Source organism: Erythrolamprus reginae, chromosome 8 (genome assembly GCF_031021105.1).
Source record: "Erythrolamprus reginae isolate rEryReg1 chromosome 8, rEryReg1.hap1, whole genome shotgun sequence".
Lineage (NCBI taxonomy): Eukaryota > Metazoa > Chordata > Lepidosauria > Squamata > Dipsadidae > Erythrolamprus > Erythrolamprus reginae.
Genome location: NC_091957.1, coordinates 16436510 through 16454960, shown reverse-complemented (window position 1 = coordinate 16454960; position 18451 = coordinate 16436510). Strand labels below are relative to the sequence as shown.

Genomic DNA, 18451 nt, shown 5'->3' with positions numbered 1-18451 from the left:
AAAAAGAGCTGGAAGGAATCTCGGGGGGGGGGGGTGTCATCTAGTGCAACCCAGTTTCCAGCAAGAAAGCTTTATTGGACAAAAGGATAATAAAAAGAAGAGAAGTGCAGGGTAAGGGTTGTAAATCTGCAATAAGTAGCTCTGTGCATTCGTATACATCACTTCCAGGAGAAATCGGAAAAAGAAGGCTGCGTTCGGACAAACTGCTTGATAAAATATGGCCTATGTTTCGTTAGCTCCTTGAAAAGAAAGCTATAGATAAATCATGAAAGACTGTGCAAATGAGACAGAAGTGCAGTGATACCTTGTCTTACAAATTTAATTGGTTCCGGGACGAGGTTCTTAAAGTGAAAAGTTTGTAAAACGAAGCAATGTTTCCCAAGGAATCAATGGAAAAGCGATTAATGCGTGCAAGCCCAAAATTCACCCCTTTTGCCAGCCGAAACGCCTGTTTTTGCGCTGCTGGGATTCCCCTGAGGGTCCCCTCCATGGGAAACCCCACCTCCAGACTTCTGTGTTTTTGTGATGCTGCAGGGCAATCCCAGCATCGCAAAAACGAGCACTTCACTGGCAACAGAAGTCCGGAGGTGGGGTTTCCCAGCGAGGGGAGCCTCAGCGAAACTGCAGCATCGCAAAAACACTGAAGTCCTCGAAACCCCACCTCCGGACCTCTGTGTTTTTGCGATGCTGCGATTTCACTGAGGCTCCCCTCGCTGGGAAACCCCACCTCCGGACTTCCGTTGCCAGCGAAGCACCTGTTTTTGTGCTGCTGGGATTTCCCTGCAGCATTACAAAAACATGGAAGTCCAGAGGTGGGGTTTCCCATGGAGGGGAGCCTCAGGGGAATCCCAGCAGCGCAAAAACGGGTGCTTTTCTGGCAACGGAAGTCCGGAGGCGGGGCATCCAAGCGGCGGCGGTGGGTTTGTAAGGTGAAAATAGTTTGTAAGAAGGGGCAAAAAAATCTTAAACCCCGGTTTGTATCTCAAAAAGTTTGTAAGACGAGTAGTTTTGCTGAGTGCTCCATTTGTACTGGTAAGATTTCTGCTTAAATAGAGATTTATAGCCTCTGCCTCCCAGCTATTTCAAATAGAATGTTAATTGCCTCATAAAGCCATCAACTCCCTGCCACTGGAAGAAATTCCAGTCCTGCTGCCAGCTTGTCTACTACTAGAATAAATCCTGTGTGTCTTTTGAACGGTTGAAGAGGAAAGAAAGTTTGTTTGTTTTGAAGATTAAACCTTTGGGAAGATTTGTAGGGATTCAGTAGCCTTGCCCAGAACAGCCCTCACTGCCCTAAACTATTCCAGACTGGAAAAAACCCCAGATTGGGCTAAATCTTTTTATTATGGGAATCGCGCCGCTACATCCCACAGTCGTTCGGGATCGTTATGAGGAAAGCCTGCTCCGTGACTTCCGCACCGACCATATTGTCGTCGGCACAAAGTTTCTGTCCGGCCTGGAGTTCGAGGTTGGAGCCGCTCTGGGCCAAGGCCTCCACGATCACCTCTGCCGAGCCCACCTCCAAGACGTTGGGGGCCTGCAAAGCCACCACCACGACTTTCTCGTCTTCGATCACCAGGTTGCGCAGCTTCCTCTGCCGCGGGTTGTAGTTCTTGACGCGGTCGTGGATTTCCATGTGACGTCTCAGGTGAGCCTGAGCGGAGGGAAAACAACGGGGAGAAAGTCACGGTCCATAGAATAGAATAGAATAGAATAGTCTACTTGTTCAGTTTACAAATAACATAAACCAGCCTTTGAAAACACAGTTCTTACTACAGCAGTCACACAGAGCATAAGAGAAAGAGCAGAGAAAGAATCATGCTTTTGGCGCCCTCTTGTGGCAGTCCGTAACATTAACTCTTAAAGCAATAGTGTTTCAAAACATTTAAGCGTACATTGTTTTTAGAAGGTCCCTAAATTCAAGATCCTCCATCGTTGCCTTCAGGACACAATTACTGTGATTGGAAGGGGCCTTGGAGGTCTTCTAGTCCAGCCCCCTACTCAAGCAAGGGATCCTATATTATTGTTAAGGAGTGTGCAGAAGGATCTTCTGAGTTGTGAAAGATACACATGTACACAGAGGAAATGTGGAATTGTAGCAGATAACGCAGAAATATGAGTAATAATTCAGTAATACAGTCCTGATATATTCAGTGTGTAAAATAGTATTTACTTTGGCAAATATCTTAATCAAGAACAGTCCTAGTCATACACAGTTAAACCAGTCAATACACATACAAAACTAAGTCTTACTTGTTCAGCTTACAAATACACAAACTAGCATTTGAATACACAGTTCTTACTACAGCAGTCACTGAGAACATAAAAGAAATAGCAGAGAGAACTGCACCTCTGGCGCCCTCTTATGGCTGTCGGTAACACTAACTCTTAAAGCCATAGCGTTTCAATACATTTAAGCATACATGGTTGGGTTCTTTTATATATTGCCAAACAGGATAAAAGAGAGTTGCTTTAATGGAAATGTGCTATACATCACACAGGAATGACGCAACAGATGTTCTACTGGAAGAGTAGATGATCAATGAGACAAGACAGGATCACTTTTTTAAGCTAAAGGAACTTAACTAAACTTAGTTCCGACATTTCAACCCAGTGTTTTAAACAAAATGTTGGACAACCATCTGTCTGAAGTAGCAAAGGTTTTGCTGCCTTGGCAGGGGGTTGGACTAGAAGACCTCCAAAGTCCCTTCCAACTCTGTTGTTATTATTGCAACTTCCAAGGAAGTGGAGAAGAACAGGGATGTTTTAGATGACGCCTTCTCACCTCAAACTGATAACAAAGAATAGCAATAGTGCTATACTTATATATATCTTTACATAGAAACATAGAAGTCCATCTAGTCTGCCCTTATACTATTTCCTGTATTTTATCTTAGGATGGATCTATGTTTATCCCAGGCATGTTTAAATTCAGTTCCTGTGGATTGACCAACCACGTCTGCTGGAAGTTTATTCAAAGCATCTACTGCTCTTTCAGTAAAATAATATTTTCTCATGTTGCTTCTGATCTTTCCCCCAACTAACCTCAGATTGTGCCCCCTTGTTCTTGGGTTCACTTTCCTATTAAAAATACTTCCCTCCTGAACCTTATTTAACCCTTTCACATATTTCAATGTTTCAATCATGTCCCCTTTTCCCTTCTGCCCTCCAGACTACACAGATGGAGTTCATGAAGTCTTTCCTGATCAGTTTGATGCTTAAGACCTTCCACCATTTTTGTAGCCAGTCTTTGGACCCCTTCAATTTGATCAATATCTTTTTGTAGGTGAGGTCTCCAGAACTGGACACAGTATTATTCCAAATGTGGTTCCACCAGCGCTCCATAAAGCGGGATCACAATCTCCCTCTTCCTGCTTGTTATACCTCTAGCTATGCAGCCAAGCATCCTACAGCCCTAAAGGGGGTTTAACAGAGTCGGCAACAATCCAGGTTCTCATTTTAGTGTCCTTGGAAGGACGGAAGGCTGAGCCCACCTTGAGCCTTGTGAGATTCGAACTGCCAAATTGCAGGCAGTGGGCAGAAATGGGCTGCAGTACCGCACTCTAACCACTGCGTGGCTCGTAGAAAGCAACCCACATACACACAAAAATACCTGCCGTGTGAATTTGTACCCGCACTCCGTACACTCAAACTTCCGCATCCCTTTGTGTCGACGGACGTGGACTCGCAACTGTTCCACCGCTATGGGGACAAAAACTGGTTAAGCCGCGGAAGGATCCCACACCTTTTAATCCCCACAAAGAAGGCCTTCCCTGCTCCCTCCGAGGAAAGGGCACCACTGGGTGAGCATCTTATTTATTTATTGGATTTGTATGCCGCCCCTCTCCGCAGACTTGGGGCGGCTAACAACAATGGTAAAAGACAATATGTAACAATCCAATTTAATAAAACAACTAAAAACCCTAATTATAAAAAAACAAACATACACACAAACATACCATGCATAACTTGTAATGGCCTAGGGGAAGGAATATCTTAACTCCCCCATGCCTGGCGACAAAGGTGGGTCTTGAGTAGTTTGCAAAAGACAAGGAGGGTGGGGGCCGTTCTAATCTCTGGGGGGAGTTGATTCCAGAGGGCCGGGGCCGCCACAGAGAAGGCTCTTCCCCTGGGCCTCGCCAAACGACATTGTTTGGTCGACGGGACCCGGAGAAGGCCAACTCTGTGTGACCTTATCGGCTGCTGGGATTCGTGCGGTAGAAGGTGGTTCCGGATGTATTCTGGCCCAATGCCATGTAGGGCTTTAAAGGTCATTACCAACACTTTGAATTGTGACCGGAAACTGATCGGCAGCCAGTGCAGGGCTGCCTGCAGTGTAAGGGCTATTGCTACTAATTATCTTTATCCTTTAAATAATCTTTTCTTCCAAAACCACATTAACTGGGCCCGTAAAATTGCTACCCCAACTTAAAATTAAATTAGCCTTCTATTATTAAAACATTTTATAAGCTGCCAATTTCTGCAAAGAGACTCCTTTATCAGCAGCCAGGGCATCTTCCTTCGCAGCGATGGGAGAAACGCAACGATCGGGTTTCCGGCCGTTTTACCTTTGAACGTTTTCCCGCAGATCTGGCAGAAGTGTGGTCGTCCTTCCTGGTGGCGGCTGGCCACGTGCCTGAGGAGGGGGCCTCGCTCGGTGAACCTCTGGGCGCAGAACTCACAGCCGAAGGGCCGCTCCCCTGTGTGGGTCCGGTTGTGTTTATCCAGACTCGCTGCGGGCGAGGGCAAAAATTATGACGCTATGAACCTGCACGAGGCGGCTTTATTCATTCATCCAACGTTCTTCCGAACTGTGTGGAGTAACTAACCAATGTATTGCGGTCATCAATTGTTTATAATTTGTCTTTGTATTAAGCCTATTTTATAATTTTTGGTGATTTTTTTTTTAATTCTGCCAACCGTACTGTGTGTCCCAGGTTTTGTAGAAATCATCATTTTTTTAACGACCCCATAATCCCTCGCAGGGCAGAATCTGGGCAAATGGAATGGAGTTAGCGGAGTGTTTTACTGGCCCATGGCCTTTCCTGTCACCAATGCGGAGTTTTCTTTAGCAGATATATGGGTAAATTTTTTTATTTTTCTCTCCACATACAACAAGATACCAAAATAAGATACCTTCTATTCTTACTACAATAAAATAATCTCGAATTATAAGTCTTATATATATTCAGTTCCGGAGACCTCAACCACAAAACGAGATTGATAAAATTGAACAGGCCCAAAAATGGTGGAAGGTCTTAAGCATAAGACTTACCAGGAAAGTTGTTGGAAGTTTGTTCCAAGCATCTACGACTCTTTCAGTCAAATAATATTTTCTCACGTGGCTTCTGATCTTTCCCCCAACTAACCTCAGATTGTGCCCCCTTGTTCTTGGGTTCACTTTCCTATTAAAACACTTCCCTCCTGAACCTTATTTAACCCTTTAATGAATTTCAATGTTTCCATCGTGTCCCCCCACTTCCCTTCTGTCCTCCAGACTATACAGATGGAGTTCATGAAGTCTGTACTGATTAAGTTTGATGCTTAAGACCTTCTACCATTTTTGTAGCCTGTCTCTGGACCCCTTCAATTTGATCCATCTCTTTTTGTAGGTGAGGTCTCCAGAACTGGACACGAGATTCCAAATGGGGCCTCACCAGCGCTCTATACAGCAGGATCACAATCTCCCTCTTCCTGCTTGTTATACCTCTAGCTATGTAGCCAAGCATTCGACTCGCTTTCCCTACCACCTGACCGCACTGTTCACCCATTTGGAGACGGTCAGAAATCACTACCCCTAAATCCTTCTCTTCTGAAGTTTTTGCTAACACAGAACTGCCAATACAATACTCAGATGGAGGATTCCTTTTCCCCAAGTGCATTATTTTACATTTGGAAATAATAAACTGCAGTTTCCATTGCTCTGACTATTTATCTAGTAAAGCTAAATCCTTTGCCATATTAGATGCCTCCAGGAATATCAACGCTATTGCACACTTAAGAGTCATCGGAAAATAAGCAAAGCTTCCCTACCAAACCTTCCCCTATGTCATTCACAAACATATTAAAAAGAATAGGACCCAGAACAGACCCTTGTGGCACATCGCTTGTAACCAGAAATCTGGGAGTCTACCGTAGCCGTAACTCGAGGACTACCTGCGTCGAGAATCCTGCTCTGGTCCCTACACTCAGCTATTCGTTCAGCGGAAGATGGAGACCAACCCCTCGCCCCGTGCTAACAGCCAGATCACCAGAGAGGAGGCGGCCCAGAGAACTACGTCTCCCCGTACCTTGAGTGCGGAAGGTTTTCCCGCAAAGGTGACACTGGAAGGGTTTCTCCCCCGTGTGGGTCCGCAGGTGCATGTTGAGGTTGGCTTTCTGGGTGAAGGCGTGCTGGCAAAACTCGCAGACGTGCGGCCGCTCGTTTCTGCCAAAGAGAAGCGCCCATCAGATAAGACCGTAGCGTCCCGCCATAGGAAGTTGAATTCTCACCCCCCTTTGCCCTCCGGCACCTGTGCTTGGCCTTGACGTGCATTTGCAACCCGTTCCGGCTGGAGGCACGGTGACCACACTCCTCACAGACGAAGAGCTTCTCGCCCCGGTGCTTGAAGGCTTCGTGGAGGCTGAGCTCCGTGCGCGAGAGGAAGCATTTGGAGCAGGACGGACACTGGAGGAGGAAGAAAGAAAACTGAATGGGCCCAGGGAAGCTCCTCTACTTCTATTTATTTATTTATTTATTATTTGGATTTGTATGCTGCCCCTCTCCGAAGACTCTATCCCTTCAGTGTCGAGGGGTGGGCTTTGTTACTACTGTGTACATAACCGGTTGGTTTTGGCAATATATAAAACAAACCAACAAATATATGCTTGTATGTATTGAAATACTAGTACTTTAAGAATTAGCATTACGGATGGCCACAAGAGGGCGCCAGAAACATAGTTTTTTTCTCGCTCTGACTCTCCTTGCTATTTCTACGACTGTTGTAGTAAGAACTGTGGGTTCAAATGCTGGTTTAGGCATTTGTAAGCTGAACAAGTAAGACTTATAATTTTGTATACCGTATTTTTCGGAGTATAAAACGCACCTTTTTCCTCCCTAAAAGAGGCTGATAATCTGGGTGTGTCTTATACTCTGAATGTAACTTTTTTTTCAGCCATAACTAGTTGCTAACGATCTTCCCAGCTTTGACCTTGTAGGCTCTTTCATTGTTACTCTCTGCGAAGAATGTTTTCCAAGCCCTAAGTCTTTGCAGGATTTTTCCATTGCTCTACTACTTGCTCTGAATGTTTCTTTCCAGGTGCTAGTGATGTTCCCAGGTCTTAATGGCTTGCAAGCTCTTTCAATGTTACTCTCTCCGAATAAAGTTTTTTTTAAAGCCCTAACCAGGGGATAAAATAATGTGCTGGCTAAGGACGATAGCCAGAGGAATACCTGGTAAGCAGATTCTTTTCCCTGACAAGACGGAGCGGCTTGGGTTTTGCCTCCCAAGGACAATTCTATCTGTCTGTCCATTACCCTGGGGGGGTGAATTATTGACCCCCTCATAGAGGGTCCGCAACTTGGGCGTCCTCCTCGATCCACAGCTAACATTAGAATAACATCTTTCGACTGTGGCAAGGGGGGCGTTTGCCCAGGTTCGCCTGGTGCACCAGTTGCAGCCCTACCTGGACCGGGGGTCACTGCTCACAGCCACTCATGACCCCATCACTTCGAGGTTCGACTATTGCAATGCTCTCTACATGGGGCTACCTTTGAAGAGTGTTCAGGAACTTCATATCGTGCAGAACGCGGCCCACATTTCACCAACACTCCGCGGCCTGCACTGGCTGCCAGTTTCCGGTCACAATTCAAAGTGTTGGTTATGACCTATAAAGCCCTACATGGCATTGGACCAGAATATCTCCGAGACCGCCTCCTGCCGCACGAATCCCAGCGGCCTTCTCCGGGTCCCGTCGACCAAACAATGTCGGCTGGCGAGACCCAGGGGAAGAGCCTTCTTTGTGGCGGCCCCGGCCCTCTGGAATCAACTCCCTCCAGAGATTCGAATAGCCCTCGCCCTCCTCAAAATGCTCAAGACCCACTTTTGTCGCCAGGCATGGGGATAATTACCATCTTTCCCCTTTTTATTATATTTTTGGCCTTACTGCATGATAGATTAGGTTGAATGTGTGTGACTGCATAGCTAGGGGTTTTATTATGTTATTAATGTCTTTTAAATGGATCTAATTTTTTATTGTTAGATTTGTAATGTATTGTATTATTGCTATGCTGTGAGCTGCCCCGAGTCTTCGGAGAGGGGCGGCATACAAATCTAATAAACTATAACTATTTTCCTCCCCAAAACTAAGGAGGAAAGTACACTCCGAAAAAATACGGTATGTATTGATTGATTTAACTGTGTATGACTAGGCCTGTTATTGACTAAGGTATCTGCCAAAGTAAATAGTATTTTACACACTGAATGTATCTGGATTTTATTACTGAATTATTACTCGTATCTCTGGGCCGGATATCTGCTGGACCTCCCCATTTCCTCTCTGTACGTGTATCTTTAACCAAGATCACACTGCAACCTTCTTAACACTAAACAGCATTCCTTCCAAATCTAAGATGGCTTTGTCGGGTGGGATGGGGGGAGTAGGGCACCCTACTGATGCTTGCTCACCGCATGAGGTTTGGGGGCGCCGTGCAGCTTAATGAGATGGCTCTGCAGCTCCTTCTTCTGCATGAATTGCTGGAGGCAGGAACAGCACTGCAAAGAGAGGCGGCCGTCGCTCAGCGCCACAAAGGGCCCACCGAGCGAGGTTGAACAACTGGAGCCGTTTCTCTCCCACACGCGCGCACAACTCCCCAGCGGGCTTCAATCGGGATGGGCTGGGGAGGAAGTTGTAAGAGCAGGACACACACACTCACAAAAAGAGGCAGAACACCACAAAAATAGAAGCTGAATTCGACAATGTGAGTGTGATTCCATGGTTTTATTACTGGGTTTTTAGATCAGTTTATAATTGGGCTTTGGAATTACTTTTGTATTTATGCGGTGAGCCTCCCTGGGTCTTCAGAGAAGGGGGGCATATAAGATATATATATATATCTTATATGTCAAATGTTTTTTGTTTTGTTTTTTTTACATTTGACACATACAGAATATAGTTGTCGACTATAAATAAAAATTAACTGCCTTGTAATGGTCCTGGGTTGGACCTAGAGGCAAAAAGGAGCTGCGACGTTCCTTCAATATACCAGGGTGATCCGACATAAAAAAAAACCAAAAACAACAACAACATATATCTTATATATATATATATACAATATATATATACAAGAGCTGAAGGGATTGGATACTGGAACCTAGAGGATAATTCTCTGCCTTACAAGGCAAAGGTTGCAGGTTCAAATCCCAGTGGGTATGGCTAGCTGATGAGGCCAAAATAAGGCCGAAATAGATCTATCCTAGTCTCCCTTAATTTTCAAATTCAGCAAAAAAACATGTGACATATAGATAGATAGATAGATAGATAGATAGATAGACAGACAGACAGACAGAGATACAGATGATAGATAGATAGATAGATGGATGGATGGATAGATACAGATGATAGATAGATAGATACAGATGACAGATAGATAGATAGATAAGATATAGATGATAGAGAAAATAGATAGATCTACAGATGATAGACAGATAGATGATAGAAGATAGATAGCCAAAGATAGACAGGTAAGATAGGTAAAGATGATAGATAGATACAGAAGATAGATAGATAGATGATAGTAGATAGGTGTTAGATAGCCAAAGATACAGATAGACAGACAGATGATAGAAGATAAATAAGATAGATACAATGATAGATACAGAAGATAGACAGACAGACAGACAGACAGACAGGTGATAGCCAAAGATAGACAGACAGACACAGACAGGCAGATACAGATGACAGGTAGAGAGATGATAGAAGAGAGGTGATAACAACCAAAGATAGACATATATAGACAGACAGACATAGATGATAGATAGAAGATAGATAGGAGACAGACAGAGATAGATAGACAGATAAATTAAATAAACAAACAAACAAACAAACAAACACACATGTCAGTTTCCACATTCAGCTGTTGAAGGGCTGGGAAGCATGGGATCCCGCCACAGCCGGGCTTGTCGGTGCCTTATGGGAGCCATGTCTCTCTTTGTGCGCCACCCGACTTGCCACACGCTCCAGGCACAAAGCGAGGCTCACCTTGTAAGGCATCTCGCCCGTGTGGCTCACCATGTGCAGCCGGAGCTCCACTCGCTTCTTGAAGACCTCTTGGCACACAGAGCAGGTGTGCACCTGCCCAGGTGAGGGGGGGGGGAGAAGACAAAGACAGGTGAGTCAAAGCTGGACCCACTTTTCCAGCCCTGTGAAGTGGCTGGTTTTCTCTTTAGGAGGTTCTGGAGAACTTCTGGGATCAGCTCTGCAACCTTAAGCCATATTTTTTCCCCCCAAGCTAACTACTCGGCCAAAGGTTGGGCACAGGGCCTCAACTTGGTGGCCCCCAAAACCCACGACTCTCCAAGCCTCCGACCCAGAAGGGCCTCGCTCTTCCCAAATACCTGCTCCGTCCGGCTCACGCAGTTCCTGGCTTCGTGATCCAGGAGGTTTTCCTTGCGGAAGTAGCATTTTCCACACTTGGCGCATTCGAAGGGCTTCTCCCCAGTGTGCTTCCTGCAAAGAGTTGGAAGAAAACATCCAAAATTGAATTTTAAAAAGGGATCGGATGAGTAACGTTGGGGGTTTGCTCATTCCTAGAAGATTCTTTTCCTTCTCTTCCTTTCCCTTTCCTTCTCTTCTTCCTTTCCTTTCTTTCTTTTCCTTCTGTTCTTCCTCCTTTCTTCTTTTCCTCTTCCTTTCTTTCCCCTTCCTTCTCTTCCTCCATTCGTTTCCTTCCCTTCTCTTCCTCATCCCTTCCTTCTCTTGTCTTCCTCCTTTCCTTCTCTTCCTTTCTTTTCCTTTCCTTCTCTTCCTCTTTCCTTCCTTCTCTTCTCTCTTCCTCCTTTCCTTCTCATCCTCTTTCCTTCCTTCCCTTCTCTCCTCCTCCTTTCCTTCTCTTCCTTTCTTTCCCTTTCCTTCTCTTCCTCCATTCGTTTCCTTCCCTTCTCTTCCTCATCCCTTCCTTCTCTTGTCTTCCTCCTTTCCTTCTCTTCCTTTCTTTTCCTTTCCTTCTCTTCCTCTTTCCTTCCTTCTCTTCTCTCTTCCTCCTTCCCTTCTCATCCTCTTTCCTTCCTTCCTTCCTTCCCTTCTCTCTTCCTCCTTTCCTTCTCTTCCTTTCTTTCCCTTTCCTTCTCTTCCTCCATTTGTTTCCTTCCTTTCTTTTCCTTCCCTTCTCTTCCTCATCCCTTCCTTCTCATTTTCCTCCTTTCCTTCTCTTCCTCTTTCCTTCCTTCCTTCCTTCTCTTCTCTCTTCCTCCTTTCCTTCTCTTCTCTTCCTTTCCCTTTCCTTCTCTTCCTCCATTTGTTTCCTTCCTTTCTTTTCCTTCCCTTCTCTTCCTCGTCCCTTCCTTCTCGTTTTCCTCCTTTCCTTCTCTTCCTCTTTCCTTCCTTCCTTCTCTTCTCTCTTCCTCCTTTCCTTCTCTTCTCTTCCTTTCTTTCCCTTTCCTTCTCTTCCTCTTTCCTTCTCTTCCTTCCTTTCTTTCCCTTTCCTTCTCTTCCTCCTCCTTTCCTTTCTTTTACTTCTCCTTTCTTTCTCTTTCCTTCTCTCCTCTCTTCCTCCTTTCTTTTCCTTCTCTTCCCCTTTCCACCTCCTCCTCTTCTTCCTCCTGCCTACTTTGCTCCCTCCGCAGGCACCCCAAACTTTTTTTACCTGTTGTGGACCTTCAGGTAGTATTTGCTGAGGAAAGACTTATGGCAGGTGGGACATTCCACAGCTTCAGCCGAGCCCCGACGGGGTCTGAGGGCAGCAGACTTGGGATGGCGGCTGTTTCCAGTGCTTTTGGAGGCACTGAGAGAGGCTCTGTTTAAAGGCGGTCTTTTTCTCGTCTGGGCACTTTTCGGATCGGGAACATAATCTTCATCCGTGTCGTCTTTATCCCTCCCTCCGCTGTGATCCTCGGAAGGGAGATCGCTCGATCCCAAGGCCTCTGGGGTCTCCTGCTAGGAAAGAACAAATATGGCTGCTTGTAGAATCCCACCCCAAAAAGGCAAAATCGCACTGGATTGTCCCAAGACCTCAATGAGGGCTAGTTCCTTACGCAGTCCAAAACACGTAATTTTTTTAAAAAAAAAAATACAAAAATACACTAGCGGTACCCCAAATTCCCCACTCTCGGGCTTGCGACTTTTCAAGACCCCTGTAATTTTATTTATTATAAGGGTGCCTCTACTTATGAACTTCATTCGTTCAGTGACCAGGTAGAAAGGTTTGTAAGAAGCAATTTTTCCCATAGGAATCAATGTAAAAGCAAATAATGTGTGCGATTGGGGAAACCACAGGGAGGGTGGAGGCCCTGTTTCCTCCTAGGAGATTCCTAGAGAGGCCCCATGGAGGCTTCTCCCTGCCTTTTCCGGCCCTGTTTCCTCCCAGATTGCTAGAGAGGCCCCACAGAGGCTTCTCCCCACCTTTTCCGGGCTTGTTTCCTCCCAGAAGATTCCTAGAGAGGCCCCACGGAGGCTTCTCCCCATTTTCCGGCTGTTTCCTCCCAGGAGATTCCTAGAGAGGCCCCACGGAAGCTGTTCCCCACCTTTTCCGGCTGTTTCCTCCCAGGAGATTCCTACAGAGGCCCCACGGAGGTTTCTTCCCACCTTTTCTGGCCCTGTTTCCTCCCAGGAGATTTCTAGAGAGGCCTCACAGAGGCTTCTCCCAGTCTTTTCCAGCCCTGTTTCCTCCCAGGAGATTCCTAGAGAGGCCCCACGGAGGCTTCTCCCTGCCTTTTCCGGTTACAGTTTCGGAGTCTCGGGTTTGTAAGTGGCAAACTTGAGAAGAGGCAAAAAAATCTTGAACGCCCGGTTCGTATCTAGAAAAGTTCTTAAGTAGAGGCATTCATGGGTAGAGATACCACTGTATTTATTATTTATTCAAATAATTTATTGGATCTTTACGCCGCCCTTCTCCAAGCAATTTTCCTTGCTTCCCTGCCCCTCCCTGTCTCCCCCCATAACCAAATATTCTGGCTCAGGAGCAGACAAGGGCAATTCCTAGAGAGCACGTTATACTCCGCACGCCACCTCGTGACTGGCGCCCGGGTCCTCGGCGGCTTCGTTTTTCAGGGGCCGTTTAAGTTCCTTACATTCCGGGGTGTCCTTTAAAACGGCGCCTGCGTGGCTTACAACGTTACTTTTGGGGACCCTTTGCAACTTCCCCCGAGGGAGGGCAGGGCCGTCCTGTAGCCCCTGACCGCCTTTGGCACCCCGAGTCCGGGGACTTTCCAGAGGTCGGGGGAGCTCGGCCTCACAAGTCGACTCTTCTGCCGCGGGCGAGGGGACCTCGGGAATATCCTCTCCCGGAACTTCGCCGTTCTGCCCGAGCGCGGATCGAAACTCCCGGCAAAGCCGAACGGCCTCGGGGACGCAGAGCCCCTCGGCCGCATGTAGCAGCTTGTCGCAGTTGTCCGAGGTGACAGCTAAGTGTCCGGTGTAGAAGAAGTCGAGGAGGAGAGTGAAGGCCTCTGCGAAGGTCTCCGGGAGGGTGATTTTGCCGCCGTCGGTGTTGCCGTACGTGGTTTGGAAGAAGGAGCTGCAGCAGGCCAGGACATTCCAGTGGGCCTTGAAAACCAGCCCGCCCACCGCTAGGGTGGCATCGCAGAACTGGCCCGTCTGCCGTTGGCGGTTGAGCTCCTGAAGGACCCTCACGCTGTGCTGGGCGAAGACACCCTCCATGGCAAGCTGAAAGAGAGGGGAGGGGGCAGCATTATTTGGGGAAGGAGGGGCCAGACTTTCTCCAAAGCAACAATTTCCCCCATTTGTGTGTGTTCTGCCGGGCTTCTCCACACGAGCCCCCAATTAAGTTCACAAGTAGGAATTCAGACACACAAAGTTGTAAAGCCAATAACACTGTTTTGTCGAAAGGAAAATACGAGCCAAACACACGTTTAGTCAAAGTGCTCTCCCACAAAGCAACAGCCTTGAATGCTGTGAAGAACAACAAACAAACACAAAGCAGATAGAAGGCAGCTGTAAAGACGTCACAGCCACCCTCCTTCAAGAGTTCTCAAGTCACAAACTTAACTATGATTAGTTCAAAAGTCCTGGAAACAGTTCAAAGAGTCCTTGTAGAATCCTGATGCAAAGCACAGGTCTCTCCTTCACCGAATGGATAAACTTCCATGCCCAGAGGCAAGAACGCTGACAATTTAACAGCAGCCCCTTTAGCCTAATTACCCCCAGCCACAGATGAACTCTTTTTCCTGTAGTATTTGCGCAGTTGCTGTTTTAGTGACATTGCCCTGCATCTGCGCACATCAATGAATGTCTCCCCTTCCGAATCCAATGATGATAATGATGATGAATCACTCATAGGGCGACTGTCTAATGGGCTGCCTATAATTCCTTCGTCTGTGGATCCCACTTCACTTTCACTATCTGCTACAGACGCTTCGCTGTCGGAAGCAGTCGGCAGTAAAACTGGCCTCTGACTATGGGAGGATTCTCCATCAACCCCCACAGTCCTTGGGGCAGGAGCTGGCCCAGAGCCAACCACAACAGTATGTAGCACAGCCTGGGGCTCTGTTGCAAAGAGAGGAAGAGGGTCCTGGGTGTATAGGGTGTGCAATGAGTGTGCAAACGGGTTTCAATGCTACCCAAGGACCGGGAGAAGAACAGCTCGGGGTTTGAAAAAGTGGCCCTGGTTCAATGAGCGTGCAACAGGTGTGCAAAAGGTATGCAACGCTCCCCAAGGGCCAGAAGTGGCGCATGGGTCTTGGAATCCCATCCTCCCCTCACTAACCTTAGAGCAACTTGAGCTCAGCTTAGGCAGGGGGTTGTCTTTGCAAAAGTGGTCCTGGTTCAATGAGTGTGCAAAAGGTATGCAACGGGCGTGCAAGGGCCAGAAGAGGCACATGGGTCTTGCAGTCGAACCTCCCACCCCCAAACCTGGTGCAAACGCCAGCTCAAGCAGGTGGGTAGGGGGTTGTCTTTGCAAAAGTGGTCCTGGTTCAATTAGGGTGCAACAGGTGTTCAAGGTCCTGAAGAGGTGCATGGGTCTTGGAGTCAACTGTCCCCACCAGCCTTGGTGCAAACTCCAGCTTGGGAAGGCGGGTGGGTGGGGGGGTGTCTTTGCAAAACTGGCCCTGGTTCAATGAGCATGCAACGGGCGTGCAAGTCTACGGAGTCTACGGAGAGGGGCGGCATACAAATCTAATAAATAAATAAAAGGTACACAACGGGCATGCAGGGGCCAGAAGTGGCGCATGGGTCTTGGAGTCCCACCCACCACCAACCATCTTGATGCAAACTGCAGCTGGGTCGGGTGTGTGTGTATGACAGAACCTTTCCAAAGGTGGTCCCCGTCCCCTTGGGCGTGCAAGGGCCGGCAGAGCCGCATGGGTCCTGGAGTCTCACCCCCCTCCCCACTTCTTGCAAACCAGCCCCTGTCTGCAGGGATGGACCTATCATCCCCTGCCCGGCCCAGAAAGGCTCCCCCGGCCCCCTTCCCAGCCCGGTCAGCCGGTAAACCCACCCAACTCCCCCCCCCCCAGTGACCCCCGGCTTACCTCGCCTGCGCGCCCCCCGTCCCGCTCACAGCGGCCGCCGGCCAAACAAGCGGAGGGCCGCCATCTTGGTCCGGGCAGAAAACGCGAGTGACGTCACCCTCGGAGGGGCGGGGTGCGCATGCTAATATAGAGGCGGACCACGCCCTCCAGGTTCCACGTGCGGATTGTGGCTTATTTGCAAAGGCGGTGCAACCATGTAGCCCATGCTTCCCAGCCACCACTATAGATGGGCCTGGTGCTTTTTTACTGTTTATATTTGACTTCTACTGTATTGTATTAATCTTAGTGGTTTTTAGATTTTAAATTTAATCAATATGTTATATATTGTTTTATTATATGTTGCAAGCCGCGCTGAGTCCTGAGAGGGGCGGCATAAAACTGTAATAATAATAATAATAATAATAATAATAATAATAATAATAATAATAATAATAATAATAATAATAATAATAATAATAATAATAATAAATTAGATTTGTATGCCACCCCTCTCCATGGACTCCGAGCGGCTCACAACAAAATAACACAGTATAACAAATCTAATATTAAAACAAATATTTTAACCCTGCTGTTCTGTTTAAGAAAAATAACAAATCTTATGTTCCCGGGTCACCCTGACCCGGACCGAAAACTCTTCATTTGCAGTGCTTATGTTTGGTCTTTTTGAAAGCTTTTTTCACTTGGAAAGTAGTCTGAACATTTCTGCACACAATGATATGAAAATTGAAATGAAAAAAGTAAATCTTATTGGTTTATTTTGCGGATATAATGCACGCCCCCCCTGTTTTTGTGAATTTTTTTTCAATTTATGGATAGTTTTGCTTGCAAAATGCATTCTATTTTACTAAAGTTGCTATGGGATTGGTAGCTTGAACATTTCTGAACATAATGATATGAAAATTGAACTGGAAAAATTGATGCATATTGGTTTATTTTGTTGATGAAATGCACGCCCCCCCGTTTTTTTTAAATAGTCTTCACTTTATGGATAGTTTTGCTAGCAAAATACATTCTATTTTACTAAAGTTGGTGTGGGATTGGTAGCTTGAACATTTCTGAACATAATGATATGAAAATTGAACTGGAAAAATTGATGCATATTGGTTTATTTTGCACATAAAGTATGCCTCAATTATTTCAATTTATATAAAAATTATGCTGTTAATTTCAAACTTACATACTTTTTTTTAGTAAAATGGATTTGTTTCATAAAATTAGTTCTCTGGCTACAATGTGGTTGATTTTCAAAAGGATATTCCAAATATTTCTAGACAAATATGTATAAACAGTGACAATAATGGCACACAGCAAGGCCGAGGGGGCCCTTTTGTGGCAAAAATAAACCAATAAGAACCATTTTTTTCAGTTCATTTATATTTTTCTTATATTCAGAAATGTTCAATTTAGTATATCAAACCTTTTGGGGGAAAATTCCTTAGGGATTTGTAGCCTTAAAAAATAGAAATTGACACGAAATTAAAAAAGGATGGGGGGAGGGGCTTTTTGATCAAAATAAAAATATAAGTCTCAATTTTTCCAGTTCAATTTTCATATCATTATGTTCATAAATGTTCAAACTAGTTTTCCAGTTGAAAAAGTTTTCAAAAAGATCAAATTCAAGTACCTAAAAAAATTATTTTTGGTCCGGTCACATACGAACAGAAACAGATTCAAAGTTATGATTTTTTTTTGCCCAGAAAACAATTAGCCACCACCCCAAAAATATTTTTTCAGGATCAGCATTGTTAAATTGAGTAAATGAATGCCTAAGATTTTAAAGAATATTTCGGATTTGGAGCATAAAAAAATAAAAAGTGAAAATGGTTGCAAGCAGCCAAGGGGGGGGGGGGGAGGCCTTATTTCTGATGTTAAAAAACCAATAAGAATCATTTTTTTCAGTTCCTTTATATTTTTCTTATATTCAGAAATGTTCAAGCTACCAATCTCACACCAACTTTAGTAAAATAGAATGCATTTTGCAAGCAAAACTATCCATAAATTGAAAAAAATTTCACAAAAACGGGGGGGGGGGGGCGTGCATTATATCCGCAAAATAAACCAATAAGATTTACTTTTTTCATTTCAATTTTCATATCATTGTGTGCAGAAATGTTCAGACTACTTTCCAAGTGAAAAAAGCTTTCAAAAAGACCAAACATAAGCACTGCAAATGAAGAGTTTTCGGTCCGGGTCAGGGTGACCCGGGAACATAAGATTTGTAACTTTTTTTGCCCAGCAAAAACTAAGCCCCCCACCCCCCCCAAAAAAATTCTGATAGAGAGAACCCCTGAAATGATAAATAGTCATGAAATTTCAAGTTTCAGATATGCAGGGAAAATTTTTTACAGGGACTCAAACTTGGCTTCGGGTCACATACGACCCGAACAGAACAACCCCAGCATTAAAACCATGCAACACAATCATTCCATGCGTAAACTATATATGCCTGGGCGTATCTTAATTCCCCCATACATTTCTTGTTGCAAGCTGCCCTGAGTCCCACGGGACTGGGCGGCATATAAATCAAATAAATAAATTAAATTAAATTAGTTAAAATAATTAAATTAAATAAATTAAATTAGTAATCCCAGGAATTGGGAATTGATTTGGGGAGAGGTGTGTTTTTTGCCCTCTTTTTTTTTTTTTAAAAAAATATTTTTAAACGGTTTTAAGCTAGATTAAATAGCTTAAAAGTTCAATGTTTTGAGTTTTTATGCTATTTTTGATATTTATATTCATTCTTAATAAGATACAATAAGCATGAA

General features: G+C 45.3%; 1 protein-coding gene across 4 annotated transcripts; it reads right to left on the bottom strand.

Annotated features, from left to right (window-relative positions):
- Window positions 1-1325: 1325 nt before the first annotated feature.
- Window positions 1326-15841, bottom strand: ZBTB48 (zinc finger and BTB domain containing 48). Of its 4 annotated transcripts, none has more exons than XM_070759036.1 (11): window positions 15687-15841; window positions 13204-13860; window positions 11843-12129; window positions 10596-10707; window positions 10240-10332; window positions 8667-8753; window positions 6513-6667; window positions 6291-6427; window positions 4569-4733; window positions 3614-3702; window positions 1326-1654 (listed from the first exon to the last, which is right to left on the bottom strand). In XM_070759036.1, exons 2-11 carry the CDS (start codon window positions 13852-13854, stop codon window positions 1361-1363), a joined length of 2070 nt encoding a protein of 689 aa, XP_070615137.1. In that variant the 5' UTR covers window positions 13855-13860; window positions 15687-15841; the 3' UTR covers window positions 1326-1360. The 4 variants fall into 4 exon arrangements, with proteins under 4 accessions (XP_070615137.1, XP_070615140.1, XP_070615136.1 ...); XM_070759039.1 differs by having other exon boundaries at window positions 3618-3702; XM_070759035.1 differs by having other exon boundaries at window positions 11843-12132; window positions 15687-15779.
- Window positions 15842-18451: the final 2610 nt, after the last annotated feature.